The following is a 21,205-nucleotide window of genomic DNA, read 5'->3' as shown; positions in this document are numbered from 1 at the left end:
TCAATCTGAAAAGACAAGCGCCCCCCCAAAAAAGATTTAAAAAAATACTTTTACATAAAACTACTGTATGAATGCCCCTAAATATCATATACCAAATATAAAATATAGTGCATGAAGAAAAAAGATTTAGATTTTTTTAAGTATTTAAAGATAATTGTAATAGTTGATATAAAATGTTTATATTACAACAAATATGACAACTACACTGATATTTGAAGTAACCAATAGAAAATATAAAACCAAACTTTCAAAACATTACTTTATATTCACAAGTTTTTAAAAGCCTCAGTTAACGCCAACAATCGGACCGTTTATTGAAATCAAATATAAACTGTGACTATAAAAAAAATGCATTGCCAGGTACAACCATACATAGCAGGTATAATGGCTCTGCTATCTATTAATTACCAGCTTCACTCATATTGTAACTTCATTAGTACACCATCCACTATGTTAGCCATAAATACAACAATTAAAACATTCAGACATGATTTTCCTCTTTGTGAGAAAAATGCACTTATATCACAGCCAGTGATAATCTATAATCTAAACTTTAAAAAAAACAGTAACAGCCCCACTCCATTTTTCAGACTTAAGCAGAGGATTCGATTTGTAGCTGGGACGCGCTGCTGATCAGGTCTTGTGGAAGACTTTTTCGGGCTTCTTGCATCTTTTTCCTGGCCCTCTGAAAGGCCTCTGCAAAAGGAAGAAAGTACCAGTCGAATACTACACACATACAGAGAAGACTTACATAGCAATTTATAACAAATACACACAGAAATAACAAAGGAAAAAAAAGGTTAACTGTTTTCTTGATTTTACATATTACTGGTATGAAATAATACGCTAATGTTAGTCCACATTTTTTAGCTCAGAAAACAAACCAAGCTATAACCAATCGATCCATATCTCACATATGTCAGACTGAAGTGCTGAAAGAAACTTGTATCTCAGCGAGTCGATCTCCCACAGGGTTTAGCTTTCAAACTTATCCATAGCCTAAGCTCAGTGGGTCCTGAAAATCCAGACTTCTTACCCAGGATGGTGCAAACAGCTCCTTGCTGACTAAATCCTCCCAGCTGGTCAAAAACTCTCTGCCTCCTCTTCTTCAGCATGGCAGTATCAACAAAGGCCCTGCACATGAAATTAAAACATTTCCTGTTATCACTGATTATCATCTGAATGCAAACAAACCGAGGTTTATATTATATTATATTATATTTTCAACACCTGCACTAACATAGAAATAAAATTACAGTGTATTGTGGGACTGTGAAATAGGAGACAGTTGTGAAGTTGTAGATTTGCTGCTGTGTTGAAACAAATAAATTCTAGCCACCAAAGAAATGTGATTAATCTATAACAATGCAGATAATGTAGAGCTTACCAACCATATAAGTAGTATATATCTCTATTAAATATTGGGTACAATACTTAAAAAGTTTGTTACTTGTCATAAAAACAAGAAAACAAATATTTTAGAAATCTGTCAAACAGTTGTTTAAAACTAAAAATCAAATTCCTTTTTATTAGACTGGAATTCGTGTTTTCATTTCATTCATAACAATAATAATAATAACAACAATAATAGTGTGCTTTACTATTTTCAAAATATTATTTCGATTAAATAGCTCACATAAATTTTGGTGGTTAACCATTACAAAACATTAGAAAAGATTGTGGTAATTAACAATACTGTTCATTTAGGGCAGCTGTGGCATAAACCTTACATTGGGTGGTGGTGTAATAAATTTGTTAGGCACACTATGCACTACTTTTTTGAAGCCAGGCTTTACTTACCTGGCTTGCTGAATGCAGCTGAGATTAAAAGTGACACTTCCTGTGGTTTCAGTGCAGAAGCCAAAGCGACTCAGCCTCTCCCCCTGCAGCCACACACAGACATATAGACATATTAGAAATAAAATAAAATAAAATAAAAATGATCATATTTAACATAACATAAAACATGTATATAAAACTAGAGGGTTAAAAAATGCCTTCATAATTGTACCAGGAGTTAAATTTATCCACTGCATTTGTAAGGTCTCAAGCATGCACACATTGCTTTTGATAAAGAATAAATGTAACCAGAACTTATGTTAAGTTGTTGTACGGTACATTTAAATGTTTAACAGATTGTAGTTTAACAAATAAGTCATTCCCAGTTTAATTAAGTAATGTAGTAAGCCTACTGGGTTTATTAATTGTATTATGTAAATCATCGGCTATTGAGCTAGCAGGCTGCACGGTCCACCGTCACGACAGGAACGGCCACTCCGGTAAGATCAAAGGAGGGGGTTTATGCATCTACACCAATGACAGCTGGTGCAAAAACACAAAGACTGTAGACAGCCATTGTTCCCCGGATTTGGAATATTTGACTGTGAAGTGCAGACCCGTCTACATACCTCGCGAGTTTACTGTTGTCATGGTAACGGCCGTGTATGTACCACCCGATGCCAATGCTAACTCGGCCATGGAGGAGCTGCACAAGACAATAAGCAACCAGCAGAACTCCCATCCAAACGCAGTGCACATTATAGCTGGGGACTTCAACCATGCTGATTTAAGGTCAGTATTCCCCAGATTTGAACAGCATATTAAATGTGCAACCAGGGGGAAAAACACATTGGATAAAGCCTACAGCAACATCCAAAAAGGCTACAGAGCAACCCCTCTACCACATCTAGGTTTGTCAGACCACATGTCCATGCTGCTGATCCCTGCATACACTCCCATTAGGAGAAGAGCCCCCAGTCACAAAAAAACTGTGAAAACCTGGCCAGAAGGTGCATCACATCAGCTGCAGGACTGTTTTGAAAACACGGACTGGAGCGTGTTTGAACATCAGGACCTCGAAGAGCACACAACATCAGTGCTCTCATATATTAACTTCTGTGTCAACAGTGTCACTGTGGACAAACGTCTCCGGTGTATTCCAACCAGAAACCCTGGATGACTAAAGAGGTCCAGGTCCTGCTGAAGCAACGTGATGCCGCTTTTAGATCCGGTGATGGTATGCAGTACAGTGCAGCCAGATCTGAGTTGAAAAGAGGCATCAGAGAAGCCAAGGCAGTGTACAAGAGAAGGATCGAAGACCACTTCAGCACCAACAACTCACGACAGGTATGGCAAGGAGTTCAGCACTTAACCAACTACAAACCTTGCAATACCACGTTGACTGAGGGCAATGCGGAGCTTCGGAGGAGCTGAACCACTTCTTCGCACGCTTTGAGGTGAAGGGACCAGAGGCAGCAGCAGCAAAAACATCGGACAGCAGCAGCAGCCCAAGCCTCATAGTGCAGGAATATGAGGTGAGGCGCACACTGAGGGCAGTGAACCCCAGGAAGGCCGCCGGACCAGATGGGGTAACCGCAAAGGTCCTAAAAGAGTGTGCAGACCAGCTGGCTGGGGTCTTCACTAAGATCTTCAACACTTCACTGTCCCAGTCCTGCATCCCACCGTGCCTTAAGTCAGCCACAATTGTCCCACTGCCAAAGCGTACTAACATTAGCAGCCTCAACGACTACCGACCAGTTGCTCTAACACCTGTTATAATGAAGTGCTTTGAGAAACTGGTCCGACGTCACATCATGTCCTGCCTGCCACCCACACTCGACCCACTCCAGTTCGCATACAGAGCTAACAGATCAACTGAAGATGCCATTGCTACAACGCCCACACCACCATCTCTCACCTGGAAGTGCAGGGCCGTTACGCCAGGCTGCTCTTTGTTGACTTTAGCTCTGCTTTCAATACGATACTCCCGGACAGACTAATAGTTAAACTGCTGGAAATCGGACTTCCTTCTACCACCTGCCGCTGGATCAGAGACTTCCTGTCAGACCGTGTACAGAGAGTTAGAGTGGGGCCTCATCTTTCCTCAGCCCTCAGCCTCAACACCGGCTCTCCACAAGGCTGTGTACTGAGTCCCCTACTGTACACTCTGTACACACATGACTGTGTTAGTACCCACCCAGACAACGCAGTCATCAAGTTTGCAGATGATACCACCGTGGTGGGGGCTCATCTCAGGGGAGATGAGACGGCGTACAGAGCTGAAGTTCAGAGGCTGTCAGATTGGTGTGTAGATAACAACCTGGACCTCAATACCACCAAGACAAAAGAACTGGTAGTCGACTTCAGAAGGAGGAAGTCTGAGCTGCAGCCTGTCAGCATCAACGGGGAGTGCGTGGAAAGGGTCTCCAGTTTCAAGTTTCTGGGTGTGCACATAGACACAGACCTCAATGGAGCTCTAACACCTCTGCGGTCTTAAAGAAGGCCCAACAGCGTCTCCACTTTCTGAGAATCCTCAGAAAATGGACCTGAAGAAGGAGCTGCTGACCGCCTTCTACCGCTGCTCCATTGAAAGTGTGCTGACATATTGCATCGGTGTATGGTTCTCCAGCTGCACCACAGCACACAGAAAGGCACTCCAGAGGGTCATCAATATGGCCCAAAAAATCATTGGACATCCTCTTCCCTCCCTGAAGGACCTGTACAGCACTCGCTGTCTCAAGAGGGCACGCAGCATCCTACGAGACTGTACACACCCAGGACATCGGGTGTTTAAGCTGCTGCCGTCTGGCAGGAGGTTCAGGCTGCTGAGGTCCCGAACAAACAGACTCAAGGACAGCTTTTACAATAGGGCAATAGCCCTAATCAATGCAAATAGCTGACCTGATTGGCTACCTCCCTGGACTTTTTTTTTAGGGGAGGTAACAATGTTTAAAACAATAACAATAATAATATTTATATTTATAACAAGGTGCAATAATAATTAATGTGCAATAATAACAGTGTGCAATACACATAACACTTATTCTTCTTTTTTATTTCTAAGTTAATATACTGTGTTGTGTTGTTTGTGTTGCGTTGTGATGTGTCATATCGTGTCGTGTTGTGTTATATGTAGTGCCGACGTAGGACAGTTTTTCCAATTTCATTGTACTACTGTATTATGTATGACTGTGCAATGACAATAAAGAATTATCTTATCTTATTTAATTATTAAATCAAGAATTAGAATATGATTTAAAAAGGCAAACATTCTAATCAAAGTTTAAGTATTTTCTTTATAATCCAGTGTGGCATTTTAAGCAGCTGTTAAGTTCTGCACTCTTTTTTTCATTAAAAAAAATTAATAAATCTTTAAATCTAATCCTCTTTAAGCAAAACAGAAAAATTATACACTTAAATTATGTGTAAACATTTGTCAGATCCATAGAGCCTCTGCAGAGTTTTGACCCCACCTTGAATGTCCCTGGTATTCTGACGTAGCTGTGGTCCTCAAGCTCTGGAGAACCTCCAATAAAGAAGCGCCTGAGTGCAGAAACCGTCCCCATCTGAAGGGGTCTCCATGTGTGGCATGTCATCGTGTGTTTACCTGGCGCGCACACACACGTAAATGCAGACAAAACATATAATGCAGAACAATAAAAAGTCGTGATTTTTATAACTTATCACAACATTTTTTATCTGAAATTTAATTTAAATTTTAAAAATTATAAAATTTTAAAAATATATTTTCTAAATGTTAACTTGAGCTCCAACATTTGGCTGAGTAACCCTTGTGGTGTCCTCGGGTCAAAAATGGTCCCTAGGTGAATGGCAAAACAAGTATATGGGAATCCCGAGGACACCACATAAATTGATGAACAGTACATCTTAACCAAAGATTATTCATTTTAGTAATTTCTAAGCAAAAATGCTACATACATAGGGCATGCATATTTATAATATAGGGTAAATTAACTGAACTGGGTTTGGGACTGCCGTTTATTCTGAATGTGTAATCTTAGGATATGAGAAATTATCAATATATTTTCTTCCCTAATTTCAATCCAACAGTTTTCCAGTACACATAGCATACCAGGCATGGCAGGAAACAGCAGATAGCCATAGCCTTCAGTTCGATAACGCTGCCAGGAGTCCAGTGAAAGAACCTTGAAGTAGAGCACTGGCCACTGAGGGACTGAGTCTGAAATTAGAAACAAAAAACTTGTGTCAGTTTAACCTTTTAAAACAGTGAATCACCTAAAGACGATTATCTGTTACTGATACTAACGGTCACTCTCTTTTTCGGTCATGTAGAAAGCCTCGAGGTTGAAGGGGTAGCTAAAGAAAGCTACGTTTTCCTGTTAGCAGAGAGAACATCGAGAGTTTAACATATCTCATCAAACAGCCATGCTCTCAATATATTGAACAAATAGTTCTTTTCAATACACACCTTCCCTAATGTTTTAGTCCGACAGGTCTGGGTAACCCCTGACATAGACTGGAATGGCCGGCTGGACCAATCTTAAATAATAATAATAATAATAATAATAATAATAATAATAATAATAATAATGATAATTTAGGCTGAATTGGCAAATTAAATGCAATGAATTCATTATAAAGTGCACAGTGCATCTGCATACTGGAAGTATCACATGTGACTCACTGTTGGGCAGTTCCATAAAGAAGTGGATGTACAAGTTATCATATTCAAAGCCTTGAGCTGAGACTGGACAGAGAGAAGAACAAGAAAGGACATCTGAATGATGAAGTTTGTTAGTTTCCAAAAGTATCTGTAAAAATGGGCACGGTATTTCTACTCACCTATCTCTCCATTCATCATGTAACGCAGAATACCTAGAGGAGGCTACAGGAATAAAATCTAGTAAGAACAAAGACAATTTGTGACTATATCCTTTGACCTTGAGTGTCTTACCATTTCAAAGTCCTGTCCCACGAGGCTATTTAAGTACTCCTTGTGCCTTATGTACAGCTACAAAGAGAGAAAGGTTGATGTATTTGTGTGACTAGACCTGTTATTTGACTATACTTTTTCTGAAGCCTGAAAAAATAAGCACGAAGATGAACTCACATCTTTGTACATGTTCTGCTCCCTGACCTTGTCCTCAGGTTTCATAGATGCCGATACATTCTCAACAGTGAGACGCCAAACTTCTCTCCTCTCCCCCTCTGTTACAATCCTGCACAACAACACAAACATCACACCAGCTTTGCATTTAATTCAACACCTTCTGACCTAAAGATCTTTTGCCATCTTTTCAGTTAGTAGCAAACACAATAATACTTTATCAGTGAGAACTCAAACTACGCATCTCCACTGATGCTGCAAACTTGCCTGTAGGGCTCTTTGCCTTTGTTAAAATCAGGTTTTACAATCACTGTTCCACAGCCATCGGTTTTTATAGTTACCAGCAAACATTCATTCTCTTTCTGACCCAGCCTGAGGAAACAAAAAACACAAACAGAAAAATCACATAAGAAACACTGAATAAATAAATCAACCCTAGTAACAGAAGAACAAGAAGAAAAATGCCTGACACACTGAAAGTTCTCCCAACTCCTTCACTTTGTGCTGCAAGACAAGCTGCTCCTCTGAAAAGCTAAAACAAGCAGGGCCTACACTGCATAATGGATTTCTCTGATCTGAGAGGCAGCAAAATCATCAACACAGAGTACAGACTACATGTTCTAAGAAAATGAAGCCTAATGAATGAAGACTAATAAATAAGTAGGGTTTTTCTGCATTTTCAATGAGAGATCAAAAGTGTGAACCAAGCCGACTCCCTTACCTTCCACTGGGGCCCAGGTCCCCCATGATGTGCATGGTCTGCATGACATTATTGACCACATGCCTGCTCCTCACAAACTCCTCTGTGGGCTCCCAGTTGATGATTTTTGACTTTGGAACACTGGAATCCCTGCAAAGCATGCCAGCCAATAATATGGCATTACTTTTTACATGTTTATACCTAGAGTTAGGATTATATCCTATTTTTATGTCTTGACTTTCATTAGGAAAAGAATCATTAGGTGGATTATAATGGATTTAGACAGGAAGATAAATAGAAAATAATACACAGAATGTAACAAGGAAAGACAATGTGGGCTTTTAATCAATCTGAAAACATAGTTCCACCCACATGGTGCGTCTTTCTTGACGTCTGTGTCTCACACTGGCCATCCTCTCAGCCAGGAAGGTTGGGTTGGATTTGGTGGTAAATATGTCAGTAGCATGCTGCTGTGAGGGCCACAAGGTCACAAGAAACACACAAACACAGTTAGAGAAGCTGGAACTGCACAGTTTGGGGTCTTAGATTTATTTTTCACAAATAAACAAAAATTTGAAATCTGCAAAGCTGGTTGCTTTTGGAGAGAAAAGTCTAGACCATGTGTAGCAAATAAGGTGTCAAACTATCAGAGTTATCAAAAAAAACTGTCAGGGAAAGTACTGTGAGCAGAGCCATCACAGACAGCATGTTTACTTTCTCCATCCTGACAGGCACGGTAAAACAGTTAGGACAAACAGCAGCTTGAAAAGTATAATGAGAGCCTTCAAGAACAGTGGTTGCAGTATGCCCTCCATATCAGCACAATATGCCACCAGAATCATGAGAAAGGCGAAACTATATGGATGTATCATTCATTTGCACTATGAACTGCATTATGAACTGTATGATGTAATCTATACGTCCTTGTACTAAAAATACACCTTAAAGATAGGTACACCTGCACTTTGGATACACTGCACTACTTTTATATATTTAATGTGTTGCATGTTTCCTGCAAATTTGAAATTATGGCTGTTTTTGAGCACGAAAAGTTCAAAAACAATCATGATAGGGCCTACTGTGGCCACTAAATGAGTGGTTAAAAGGGTTGCTTTTAAACTTTGCTGGCAGGCATGTCTTATGAGACATGATGATCTACAAAACTTTACTCGATAGAGCTGAGTAAGGTTTTTCAGGATAGCCAGACTGTACTATGCCACAAATACCAAGCACAACACACAGAGGACTGCAAAAAGCCTTTACAGTAAACGCATCCATTTGGTTATATGATAAAGATATACACTCATAGGTGATAAATACTGTAAGTGCTTCTAAACCTAAAACATGTTTTTGGTCCAAATCTAGCCTTTAGTGTGTCCCATTTAAATATATTTATTAAAAACAAACAAACATTACTTTTGGAATATCTCTGCAAATATGCTTGTCATGTTGGACAAATACAGTGAGAATACAGTGCAACCTACCAGCTGATGTAATGGAAGGCAGCTAGTGTAACGGTCATGATCGGAGTATGTGAAAATTCGGCGATTGCGTCGACCCTTGCCCCTGTTGAGGGCTTTGACTTCTGTGTGGTACTGACGGTCCAGAGGAGTCTGACATGCTGCTTCGTTCTGGAACAGCTCCATTTCATACTGGAATCACAGACAGTCACAGAAATGTAAAGTAATAATGTCCAGTGTCCAGTTTTAAATACTAAACATTTCAATTGTTTTCAATATAATTTGCAGTGCGAGTAGGATGTTAAATATTCAAAATTCTACCTGACTGAAGAATTTCTCCTGCCAGCCAACCACTAGCTCCTCTTCATTATCACCTGATGTCAAAGTAGCATAAATGTCAAGATATTAAAATAAGCCTCAAAGGAAAGAGCCAGCCTAATATGGGCAAATACAAGTGACACGCCCCTGTCCAGAACACCATTAATAAATAATTAATTATAATAGAGGCTTTAATGAAGAAATTGTATCAATTATGTCAATTTTTCAGGTGCTGCAGCCTGGGGTTGCTTCCAGACAACTTATGCTATTAATACATGCGGAATGTGAATTAAGTTATGGTTGGAATACTATTCAGTTATACTTTTTTGCAGGTACAGCCAGTTTCTGAGGAGTTTCTGAAGAGAACTTTATTCTCAGAATTTAAGAACAAGAGGACAGGAAAGGGAAAATGAGGAAAGATGACTGATCATTTTCAACACCAAGGACTGTTCAGCAAGTGACATTGAAACACAGAAAGAATGATAATAATGTTGTGTTGTTATTTATGGGTTGAAGGCTTAACGGGGTAGTTTGAAGTATTGTAGAACAGCTTGCACTGGTGCAGAACAGGCTGTAGTATTAAAGCTTACTCAGGGCGAGTAATTGCCAATTTAAATGTAGCACTCTTTTTTTATTTCATGCAAAGTCCACCTTTATACCAGCTTTAAACTGGCTAGAGGTTTGAGCTATGTAGCCATAATAACTCATGCAACATCCTCAGTAAACTTCAAGGCCTCCAAATGATCACAGCTCGAACATAAATTTTAAAACCAAGCTGGAAAGCCGGAAATCGCATGTTGACTCAAGACTAAGCAAGCAAAAAAGAAGTAGTTTCTCACTGTAATTTTACCTGTCTGGCCTTGTGATGACAGTGTTTCCAGTTCAATTGCTCCTCTGTCTTGCCGGGACAGAAACTGCTGTTGGAGATGCTGAGAGAGAGCTGATGTGGAGGTCACTCTCTCTATGCGCACCCTAAAGGACGTGAACAAATGGAAATAAAGCGTGGAAACAAAGTGTCTTGACGTTAACACATATGTTTGTAGACATAGATTTCTAATCTTCACATTCTTTCCATAAAACCGTGAAAGTAGTGGAATAGTTTAGTGAAAAAAACAGCTCAAAAATTTCTCATCTCAGTCTCAGTAATACTCATTTTCTTTATGAGTTGACCTTTAATACTCGTATAAAATAAGATCTAATACAACCATAGGCTACTTACTTTATTCTCAAGTTTTTGATAGCATCCCGGGACCGATAGACAGCTTCTCCGGTGTCTGTGTTCCAGCAGTCTGTCATGACTATTTAGCGGTGAGATGTTAGCTACTCCCGTAGCACTTTTTATTAGCTGCAGTTAGCACACACATACGCCTTTGTGCAGATACTTTCATTTCGTAAAGAAAGCCATTAGTCTAAGGTGTAAATGTAAGCAGTAAAAAATGTATATATATGTGTATAAAAATATAAATCTAAACACTTGTGGACAAAGCGAGGCAAATTGGTAGTTATTGTTGCCATAGAGATAAACGATGTTCTTCTTCTAGTTTTTTACGGTTAGAACACCAGATTACAGCAGCATTATCGCCACCTATTGACCAAAGCCCCAAACGGTTGAGTCTGTTCATCTGGACGTTTTTTTGTTTGTTTTGTTTTTTTAAATGAATTTCATTGACAAACACAAAGTACAAATATAAATGAACAAAACATAATGTCAGGGGGTTTCGTATAAAAACAAATAGATACAGTCTAGAAAAATCACATAATATTAAACAAGGAGCATACGTTTATGGTTTTAAAAGCTTTTATATTTTGGGAATGTTGTATAGTTTTAACATATTGTTTGGTTTCATCTAAAAAGCATTGAAAGGATGGTTTTGCGTTAGAAAATTTGGATTTATGTATATGAAATTTAGCCATTAAGATAAGTAAGTTAATCAAATAAAATTCATTTGCCCTGCCCGCAGGGTAATTAAAGAAACCAAACGATTGTTCATCTGGACGTAGCATTTTCAATAGGAGAAACGTTTCGTCACTCATCCAAGTTACTTTTTCATTCTCACCTGACTGCAGGATCCCCAAACCTTATAAACAGTACATTTGCACAAAAACTGAAACCAGTTCATTGACCAAAGGTAAATGAAAAAGAAAACAAGACATGGATAAAATAAAGTTAAAATCGAGTCAAAATGTCCACATATAAACCAGACAATTTGAGCTTCAGACAGTATTTTTTGTGAGTATTTTATATATGTTTTTTTTTTAATTTAATAAAATTAAAACGAGAAAAGATTAACGATTCATTTAAAAATGATGAAATGAAGACTAATAAGATTTTTTTATGACTGTCTTTTTGCGTCAGCTTCTTTTTTTTTATATATATATATTTACATCTACCCCGCGGGAACACTTGGGGGCGGTAGTGGTTTGATCTCGCAGCAGTTTGCAGGCGTAATCAAAGACGACAGTGAGGACCAATCAGAGCGGTCGGCGGGTCCTGAGCTGCTGCTGTTGTGCTGACCTGTCACAGTTTTGCTAGGACATTATAACGTTACTAAAAAGCATGGCGTCGTTTGTGACTGAAGTTCTAGCCAGCTCTGGCAAACTGGAGAAGGAGGATCTGTCCGGCAAAATAAGCAAGATGTCGCGAAAAGTGGAGGACACAAAGGTAACCACCGACTAGCGTCATAGCATCAGCTAACGTCTCGCTACGCAAAGTTTGAACCAACTCTTAGCTGTTAGCGGGTTTACTGTTAGTTCCCCGTCCCCGTTTTAACTTTACTACCTGAAGTTACACTCAGCTGTATGTAGAAATTAACCAGAAAATCTGATAATATACATGCAGACTGTCAGTAAAGCTCAAAGCGAGTTAACTTCGTTTGTTTAGCAAGATTTGGACTAAGCTATCTGTGGTACAGACTCAGTACTGACACCTAGGTTACGTGGCTTGTAAATATTACTGTACAACGGGAGGAGGTGTGTAAGTTTAAGAAATAAGTTATGCTTTCTCTAGATTTAGAGACGACTTTTGGTCTGATGCAGATCTTATAATGAATGATGTGATTTGCCGTACCGTGGTTAAACAGGCTTAATGTTTCTGGCTGGGCATCGTAGATGATACAAACACCAGAGGTTTGACCAGGTGACTAGTTATCGCCAACTGATCATTGATGTGTTTTTTTTTTTTTTTTTTTTTTTTTTTTTTTTTTTTTTTTTAGGTCTAATATCTTTGCTTATAGTAATAAATAGGCTGTAGTTAACAGGATTTCAGGACACCTGCTGAAGTTTTAGCCAGCTCCGACAGCCTTGGATGACATTCTTCCACGTTTGTCTGCCGCATTAAATTAATTTAACTGCTCTTATTTGGGTTTTGCATGATTTCCACCATAGTGTATTCATATCAACTGTTGTGTGTCGTGATAGTTTATTAAGAGTTACACTACACACAAAGCCTCAGTCTTATTTTCAACGACACACAAATAATTGTAATCGTTAATAAACTTCAAAAATGTGCAATCTGAGCTTATTCAGCAGGTTATAGATGAGTAAAAGTTAAATGGTTGTCTCATAATTATTTTTAGGAAATAAATGACTCGGTTGTCTTTACGTGTTTTCTCCAGGAAGAGGTGTGCGACATGATAAATAAGCGATACAACGATTTCCTGCCCAGTCTCCAGTCATCAGAGGAGTTGATGCTACAGGTTGATGCAGTCTCCAAAGAAATGGACACTCTAAAAAACTGCATTGAGAATGAAGTATGTATGAAATTGTTTAAAGTGAAAGTTGAACCAGGTCTCATTCTGTTTCATGCAGTAGGTTTTTCTTGTGGTATAACTTAGTAGCATGCTTTTAAAGTATTTGTTGATGTGGACTTAGGTGCAGAACGTCCATGTGGCCGTGGCTGAATATACAAAGCTGAAGCAACAGCTGGAGAAAAATACCGTCATCATAACAATGCTTGGACACCTAAAAGAGGTACACTATTCTTGAGTTTTTATATTAAAGTCAAGTAATTGCATGGATACTTCCAACCAGTCCTTTCTCCAAAGAGCTCCCATAAAAAAGGTCTCTATTGCTCTAGGATACTTTACTACTGTTCTTTTTCTTTTTTTTCTTTTTTTTCTTTTTTTAATATAAAGAGAAAAGCACACCAACTGTTTCAAAATGCAGAAGCTCAGCTTCCTACTGGTTTTAGCATCACTTAAATGTAATCCATTAGGACCCCTTGGCTTGGAACAATCCTGCATGACGAGCTGAGACTTGTTTTGTGTTTATAATTTTTGAGAATTTGCGTGTTCTGTTTTTCTATGTAGTGTTTTTGTTTTTAACAGTTCTTGGATTTCATAAATGTATTTTCATATAACAACAACAATAATAATGATAATGATAAAAATAATGATAATGAGTTATTATTGTAAATTATCCAAAAAATAGGGTGAACTGGACAGCTTTTCTGTCACTTGACAAAATGTTTTATTGGCAAAGATCCAGTTTTTTGTGTGCATGTGTGTGTGGTTTTTGTTTGTTTGTTTTTAAGGCGGTATATATGTTTCTGTGGCTGATGTATCTGCCGTGTGACTCAGTTTCACAGTGCAATGGAAGAATTCAACAAGGCTTTACTGGAGAAGAAGTATGTGGATGCTGCCAACCGGCTGGAAAGGGTAAGAGCTGCTTCATTCATGTCCCCACAGCCTTAGCTTACTTTAAACAATACTGAGCACTAAACCAGCATTTATCTGCCTCAAAAATGGGTCTTTTTAAGGTGACTGCACAGATGAGCCCCAGGATAGGTGGTGAAGCAGGTTAGAGGTTCAGTCGCGGACTCCTCCAGTTCGCATGCCAAAGTGACCTTGGGCAAGATACCAAACCTTGAGTTGTGAATAGCATCCATTGAAGTTTGAATGTGCGTGTGAATGTTAGAAAGTGCTTAGGCATAGATAAATGTGTGCTTCTGAGACTTTTTGAGTGCTCAACTTACTAGAAAGGCAATCATTAACCATCATTCCAGTACAATTTAATTTATTCTACTTACTGTTAAGGTAGTAAGTCTGTGTCACCTTACTTAACAAGTCCTTTCATTTCCTTTCATTTTGATAAACAGAAATTTGTTTTAATGTTTCAAAAACAAGTTAAAATATTAATAAATGTGGAGGCGAAAAAAGCAGAGGGTGACTGAAAACTGGTGTAATGACTTAATCATATTTGCCTGCTTCCTCAGAAAGTTCACTTAGAATATATCTGAAATAAACGTGATTGCAATAAAAGCACTGCCAGTCAGTGTTGTATGCTGTTTGTAGTTAATTAAAACAGAGGTAACTATGTTTGGCCTTTTCACTCAATGGCATTTTTGTGACATAACTAATCCAATGTGTGCAATTCACCCCAGTGAGCCTATACAGTGGCTTTAAGCTAAGTGAAGTACAGCTGGAAAACTAAAATAAAAATAAAAAACCCACAGGCATGACTGTGTCAGTAAGGATGAGGCAGAACAAATAAAATCACACAAATACCATGATAAAATGGGCCATTGTTAAAATATTTTTTTTAGTGCCTTTGGGGTCTTTGTGTGTGTCAGTTACTGTGACCGGATACGCTGCACTAACAATGCTGTTCAGTTATACAAAAAGAGAACCTCAAACAACTGTGTTAAATAGACTGAAAAAGATGGCTGGAATGCCTCCTGCGTACATGTGACTCTTTTAAATGAAGAAGAGGGGAAATGTTGCCCTAAAGTGACCTGGTTACTGTTGCACAGCTTGTTGTCTTGTTGCCTGTGTAAGATGCTTTGTCTCGGTAGCTGAGTGCACATAAACAGACTAATTCATGCGTCATATTTTTATTGAAGGCAAGGAACAGTGTGGGGTCACTGAAGCGCTGGAAGACTTCTGAGCTGCCGCTCCTCAGTGCTCTCAGCTCTGAGTTGACAGTGCAAAGAGAGAACCTCATTTACCACCTGGGAGATGAATGGAAGCGCCTCGTCATCTGGAAGTTACCATCCACAAAGGGTAAGACATCCTGAAAGAACAGGGTACCACTCTTTGTGTGAGCTCTTTTCCACATTAAATAAATTAATTAAATAAATAAGCCAAGCTCTACTGCTAACTAGCTCTCACCTTTTTCCGGGTGAGAAAGTTATCCACGATTGTGCCCAACAGGCTTGAACACATTAGTTAGGTTTTATAAGGTAATCTTAAAGTATACTTGAGCTGTAGCTTTTGGGTGTGTGTTCCCAGAGCCTGCAGGGGAGATGTCTTTCTTGAAGGTGGAGCTGAAACTGAGCAGTGCTTGCAGTAAGGATGGCGAACTGAAACCGCCTACACTACTGAGCTCTGTCCTGCAAGCTCTCGCCATCCAGGGAGACCTTCAGCACAAGATCAAACTCTTCAGTAAGAAGAAGCAGCACCGCCATAAAGCAGCAGTGCTTTTGTGTCCTTTTAAAATGTGTATAATACCTTGTATGTACTTTATTTCATTTAAAATATTTATGATGAATGTGTGACTGTTCTATACCATATTTGTGGTACAGCGCTGCAATTTTTATAACATAATTTTCCTTATTAAAGATGTTTCTCAAGTGAGTCAGCCAGGTTAATCTATTTAGCTCTGAAGCACAATGTATCTGAGGTCAGAACCCCGTTCACTTATGCTTTCTGTTGATATTCAGGTCAGGTGCTTTTGAAGAACATTTTGAAGCCGTTGGTGATGTACGCGTCTCTGTCCGTGAGAGTGACTGAGCAGCAGGGTGAGGGAACCACGTTGGCCCTGCAGTGTTTGGAGGAGAGCGATGAGGAGCGATGCGCACCTTCAAAGGTCTACAACAAGCTGCTGCTGGTGCTCAAGACGCTTCATTCACATCTCCTAGGTACAGTATGGCTGCACGTACTGGTTGTAAAATACATACTGGGTTTTACATCTTTTGGGATCATTACATGGAAAGCAATGACAGACTGAATATGAGGAGAAATTATCCATGCTAACCTGAAATATTACATCCGAGTCTTGTTGAAGAGGCAAGTCACTTGTTTATTATTTTCCAGACGTGTCGATTGGTGATAAAAAGTTGTCAGCTATCTTGGGGGAGCTGATTTGGGAGGAAATGTCCCACACCATCATACATGAGTGCCTGGTTCACTCCATCCCCACCAACAGCAGCCAGCTGGAGAAATACAACACTGTATGGACCTAACAGCTGTTTGTCAAGTATAACAATATTATAATACACGCAACTACATTTTTACTGTGTATTTGTTCTCTTTTTGTGTTCAAGGTGATAAAGGAAACAGAGGAGTTTGAGAAGTCTCTAAAGGAGATGGAGTATCTGCAGGGTGATTCCACAGACCTGCTCAAATATGCCAGAGATGTTAACTGTCACTTTGCCAGCAAGAAGTGCAAGGACGTCATTGTAGCAGCCCGTAAACTCATGACCTCAAAGATGCATAACACAGTCAAAGTATGTGGGGTTGAGTGTCTGAGTGTTCTCTTATCATAATGTGAAAAACAGTCCACAGAATGTCAAAAAAGGAACTATGTTGTATTTTTAGCTAATATTGTGAAGTTTTCCTTATCCTTTTAAGATCTTTGTGTAAAAATGATTAAATGGTTTTCATCAGGCCACCTCCTAAATATGCTACAAAAACTGTTGTGTGAAGAAGTATTTAAATAACTATTCCACTGGAGTTGTAAAAAATTACATGCATGTGTGATTACCCTTGTAATTACCCCTGCTGCAAATTGCTTTATTTCCTTGTTACAAACCTTATCTATTAGATCACACCAGACTCAAAACTTCGCCTCCCCAAGCTGCCAGCTCCAAGTTCAGAGGGCAAGGTCAAGCAAGAGATCTTAAAGGAGGATGTGACAATGGAGAACTCAAAGCAGCTGTCTGCGTGGAGTCTGAGGCTGCCAGCCTGTCGCATCAGTGAGTCAGTGCAGCAGCTGATGGAGCTGGCACTCGACACTCTGTGTGAAGCTGTTGGGAGCTCAACACAAAGGTCTGTTACAGTTCTGAGAGAGCTCACTGTGTTTTGTGTTGATGTATGCTTGAGTCCTGATAATAATCCTTCTGTGCTTTTCTACAATGAGAAATCTAAGACTGTCTCTTAGCTGTAGCAGTTTCAGTGTGATTACAATACCTCTGTCCAAAATAGGTCAAAATATCCTTTTATTTATATATAGACTATACACTGCACAGGGAAGGTTGAGTTCGTAAAGAATCAGTTTGAAAACTCTTCTCTTCTTCTTTGCAGTGCTTTGCAGCTCTTCTTCACTGTGAGAAACATTTTCCAGTTGTTCTACGATGTTGTGCCAACGTACCACAAGTAAGGCTGTTTCCATCACATAACATGTGACGGACAGAAGCAGTAGATGTACTGCGAAAGTGTAAATGAGTAACTTTTGTTTCTCTGCTACTCAGGGAAAACCTGCTCAAATTTCCTCATCTAGCTGCCATCCAACACAACAACTGCATGTACCTGGCCCATCATCTACTCACCCTGGGTCACCATTTCAGAAACCACCTGCCGCAGCCTCTCAGCGAGGGCGTCGCAACTTTTGTTGACATGGTTCCAGGATTCAGAAAACTGGGTAAGCATTCTGTCATGAATTGTTGTACTATGAACTGCCCTCTGTTGTTGCCAGATGCAAATTATTAATGATTCAGATACTCAAGATTTGATTTCAAGTTTCTGTCACGCTGGACCAACGAGAGAAAGGGGTTTTATGGAAAAATTGGGGCAAAAGTTTCCTACCAAGGACCAACATTCAGTCTGCAGTTTGCTTTGAAATATGAGCACACTTAACTCTCCAAAAACATTTATCCCTTTTTGTTCTTTTTCTTGCAGGTGCCCAATGCTTCTTAGCCCAGCTGAATGTTCAGAGAGCTGAACTGCTGGAGCGACTTTCCACTGCTCACAATTTCTGCAACCTGGATGATGAAGATAACTACACTGCAGCTAGCAAAGCAGTACGGCAGGTGAGTGGGGAGAAATGCTCATTATAGAAAAAGAGTTTGGGCACCAGGCTGGTGTGGTGGTTAGCACTGATGTTAGAAGAAGGTCCTGGTTTGAATAGAAGTATATCAAGATCATGCCTCTTTTCCACTTGTTCTTATTCGACTAAACTCGGTTTTGTAGTTTAAGAACTATAATTGAGTATAACCTCTGTGTAGCTGGGGTCATTAGAGCAAGGAGGCCCGTAACCCTATTTGTATGTGACACAAATGCAACGACAATGGAGGACACTGAGGAATGTCTGCTGTTTGGTCTATGGCTTGAGGAAAAAGAAGAGAGCCATTCGGCTCGACTCTTGGGTGCTTGGAACCCTGGCCGAGTGGTACTAAAAAAGTAGCTGGTGCCAGGTAATGCTACCTGATAGAAATCACTAAGAGTCGAGTTGAGCCAGATAGGTGCTAGTGGAAAAGAGGCGTATGAGGTTAAGTTCCACCTTCCAGCAAGGCTTTTTAAAGATGTGTCTACAGGAAGTGTTCAGGCACAACACTGAGGTGGGGCCCCCACCGTTTTGCACAAACAATGAAATGATATATGTAAAGTGCCTGGAAAAAGGCTTGTAGCACAGGTAATACTTAGGCCATTTCACTGAGTAGAGAGCTAGATCAATTAAAATGGGGGGATCAATTCCATCAGAGCCACACGAGGGGCAGCTGAAATGCTTTTTTTATTGATATCCTTATTAAATAGTTAATGAGTATAATTTAAATATCCATTCAAAGTCCTTTGAGTGGTCAGTAAGACTAAGAAAGCACTACATACATATTAGTCCCTTTCCATTTTCACCCTTTAGGCTGTGCAGTGCTTTTTACTCACACTCCACTCATCTGTTTGTTTGATTGCAGGTTATTCATCAGTTGAAGCAGTTGGGTACAGTCTGGCAGGATGTCCTTCCGGTCAGCATCTATTGTAAAGCCATGGGCAACCTCCTCAACACAGCCATCACAGAAGTTACTGCCAAAATCATGATGCTAGAGGTTTGTGTTACTGAAATTTAACGTTTACGAATCAAGGAAATAAACATTTGTCATAATAAAGCCCTAAGAAGATGTTGTCTTTGGTTGATAAAATATGAAATTCAAACAGAGTTATTCAGATTCTAATACTAGGATGCTGTGTTACATGCTCAGAGTTGACATATTTAATCTTTAATAAGGATTGTATTTGTCACTTAAATAGGACATTTCCTCTGAGGATGGGAACCATCTCCAGACTTTGTGCCAAACTATAATTGATGAAGGCCCGCTGGTCTTTATCCCTCTGGCTGAGGAAAAGAAGAATAAGAAATATCAGGAGGAAGTGCCCCTCTATGTGAAGAAGTGGGGCACCTTCAAGGAGCTCGTCATCGTGCTGCAGGCCAATCTGCAGGAGATCGTTGACAGGTAAGAAAGAAACTTCACAACACAGAAAATAACAGAAAGGTGTGGTGTAACAGTGGCTTGTCATTACTTTTAATCCATTCAGCCTTTAAATTAATGGCTTGTTTGTAAGTGTGACGGTGTCATATTTTTATAGCTATAAAAGAAAAGTTAGTATGTAGGAATTTACAGTGATATTTCTCCATTGATAAATTTTTATGTCTGCTTTTACATGCATGCATATTTATTTATTTATCCAGTACCTTTCATGGGGGGAGGAAAAAAAATCTATGGTGCTTTACAGTAAAAACTGGCATTAAAAAAAAAAAGCACAGAAGATAAAAACATAATATGTATAACAGCATACATAAAACATCATACAGCCTAAAACTAGTTAAAACCCAGTCTGAATAAATGAGTCTTCAGCTGCTTCTTAAAGCTGGAGGGGACCACAGTCCTAAAGGATTTATCCCTCCTGGTCTGAAAATGACTTTGTGGGACCATTAATAGACTTTGACTGGAAGATCTAACTATCTTACTATATCTCTTTTCTTTTGTGTGTGGCTGTCTGACTTGTCTCTGATTTGTCTCCATAGGTGGGCTGACAGTAAAGGTCCGCTGGCTATGGAGTTCTCCAGTTCGGAGGTGAAGAGTCTGATCCGAGCTTTGTTTCAGAATACGGAGAGGAGAGCTGCAGCTTTGGCCAAAATCAAATAGATTCTTGGAAAGAAAAAAAAAAATCCCAAGATACTAGAGCACTTTTCCACTGTGGAAAATATGGACTCTTTGCCTTTATTCATTTCTATTTTCTGTTATTTGCATAAAATATAAACATTTACTTGTATACGGGCTGAACAGCTCATCACAGAAATGGTTGAGGTGTTGTCACTGGGGATTTATTACTCCCCAGCCCCCTGAGGTTGTGTAACCAGAAACTTGCCCTCTGTTGACACATGATGCCGTATTCAGGGCAACTTTGCTGCACTTCATTAATCAAACTTACTGATGTGATTTCAGGAGTTTATTTGTTTGAACCTAAGCGCCTCTAAAGGACCGTTAAGTTGTGAAAGACCCGCTCTGGACCTTGGACTTAGTATTGCAAATTTTCTTGTTCGAGCAGTGAAACTGAATTTTTCCATGATGTGTGTCTGTGTGTACAGATATAACTTATCCAAATAAACCAAAACACTCAATTTTTTTCGAGACCTTGTCCAGGCTGTTCTTGATGAATAGAAATGATGAGTGTTCTTGGTGATAGGTCTTGCCATCATACAACTTCATAATGCTCAGTATGCAGAGAATAAAGTAGCAGCTTATTTTGTGTAAGTTCCATTTTTTTCATTTGATCCCTGTATTGTATTCGGTCAGGTCTGTGTTTAATTTACAGCCCCCACCACTGATAGATGACCTATAAAACAGAGACTTAAGTGTTTATGCTTTTGTGGAACTTTTTCCAGCCTCATTTCATAAATAGCTTGATTTACAAAAGTTAAAGAAAAATG

General features: G+C 39.3%; 2 protein-coding genes across 3 annotated transcripts; one reads left to right on the top strand and one right to left on the bottom strand.

Moving 5' to 3' along the window:
• Window positions 1-167: 167 nt before the first annotated feature.
• Window positions 168-10,873, bottom strand: mks1 (MKS transition zone complex subunit 1). 2 transcript variants are annotated; one of them, XM_031738266.2, is made up of 18 exons: window positions 10,566-10,873; window positions 10,197-10,318; window positions 9,350-9,402; window positions 9,053-9,220; window positions 7,941-8,035; window positions 7,590-7,718; window positions 7,136-7,240; window positions 6,872-6,980; window positions 6,716-6,772; window positions 6,604-6,646; window positions 6,446-6,508; window positions 6,230-6,300; window positions 6,068-6,137; window positions 5,873-5,980; window positions 5,253-5,386; window positions 1,801-1,883; window positions 1,037-1,134; window positions 168-696 (listed from the first exon to the last, which is right to left on the bottom strand). In XM_031738266.2, the coding sequence occupies exons 1-18, from the start codon at window positions 10,640-10,642 to the stop codon at window positions 593-595; spliced, it is 1,689 nt and encodes a 562-aa protein (XP_031594126.2). In that variant the 5' UTR covers window positions 10,643-10,873; the 3' UTR covers window positions 168-592. The 2 variants fall into 2 exon arrangements, with proteins under 2 accessions (XP_031594126.2, XP_031594125.2); XM_031738265.2 differs by having other exon boundaries at window positions 170-696; window positions 7,941-8,038.
• Window positions 10,874-11,757: 884 nt separating this feature from the next.
• Window positions 11,758-20,908, top strand: zw10 (zw10 kinetochore protein). The gene is made up of 16 exons (XM_031738264.2): window positions 11,758-12,008; window positions 12,961-13,095; window positions 13,217-13,315; window positions 13,924-14,001; window positions 15,186-15,345; window positions 15,574-15,726; window positions 16,005-16,202; window positions 16,378-16,514; window positions 16,608-16,790; window positions 17,108-17,331; window positions 17,587-17,658; window positions 17,754-17,923; window positions 18,181-18,311; window positions 19,191-19,322; window positions 19,525-19,727; window positions 20,300-20,908. The coding sequence occupies exons 1-16, from the start codon at window positions 11,904-11,906 to the stop codon at window positions 20,418-20,420; spliced, it is 2,301 nt and encodes a 766-aa protein (XP_031594124.1). The 5' UTR covers window positions 11,758-11,903; the 3' UTR covers window positions 20,421-20,908.
• The last annotated feature ends 297 nt before the right edge of the window (window positions 20,909-21,205 follow it).

The sequence above is a fragment of the Oreochromis aureus genome, linkage group 10 (genome assembly GCF_013358895.1).
Source record: "Oreochromis aureus strain Israel breed Guangdong linkage group 10, ZZ_aureus, whole genome shotgun sequence".
Lineage (NCBI taxonomy): Eukaryota > Metazoa > Chordata > Actinopteri > Cichliformes > Cichlidae > Oreochromis > Oreochromis aureus.
Note: the sequence above shows the minus strand (reverse complement) of the source record. Positions and strands in the feature narration are given on the sequence as shown.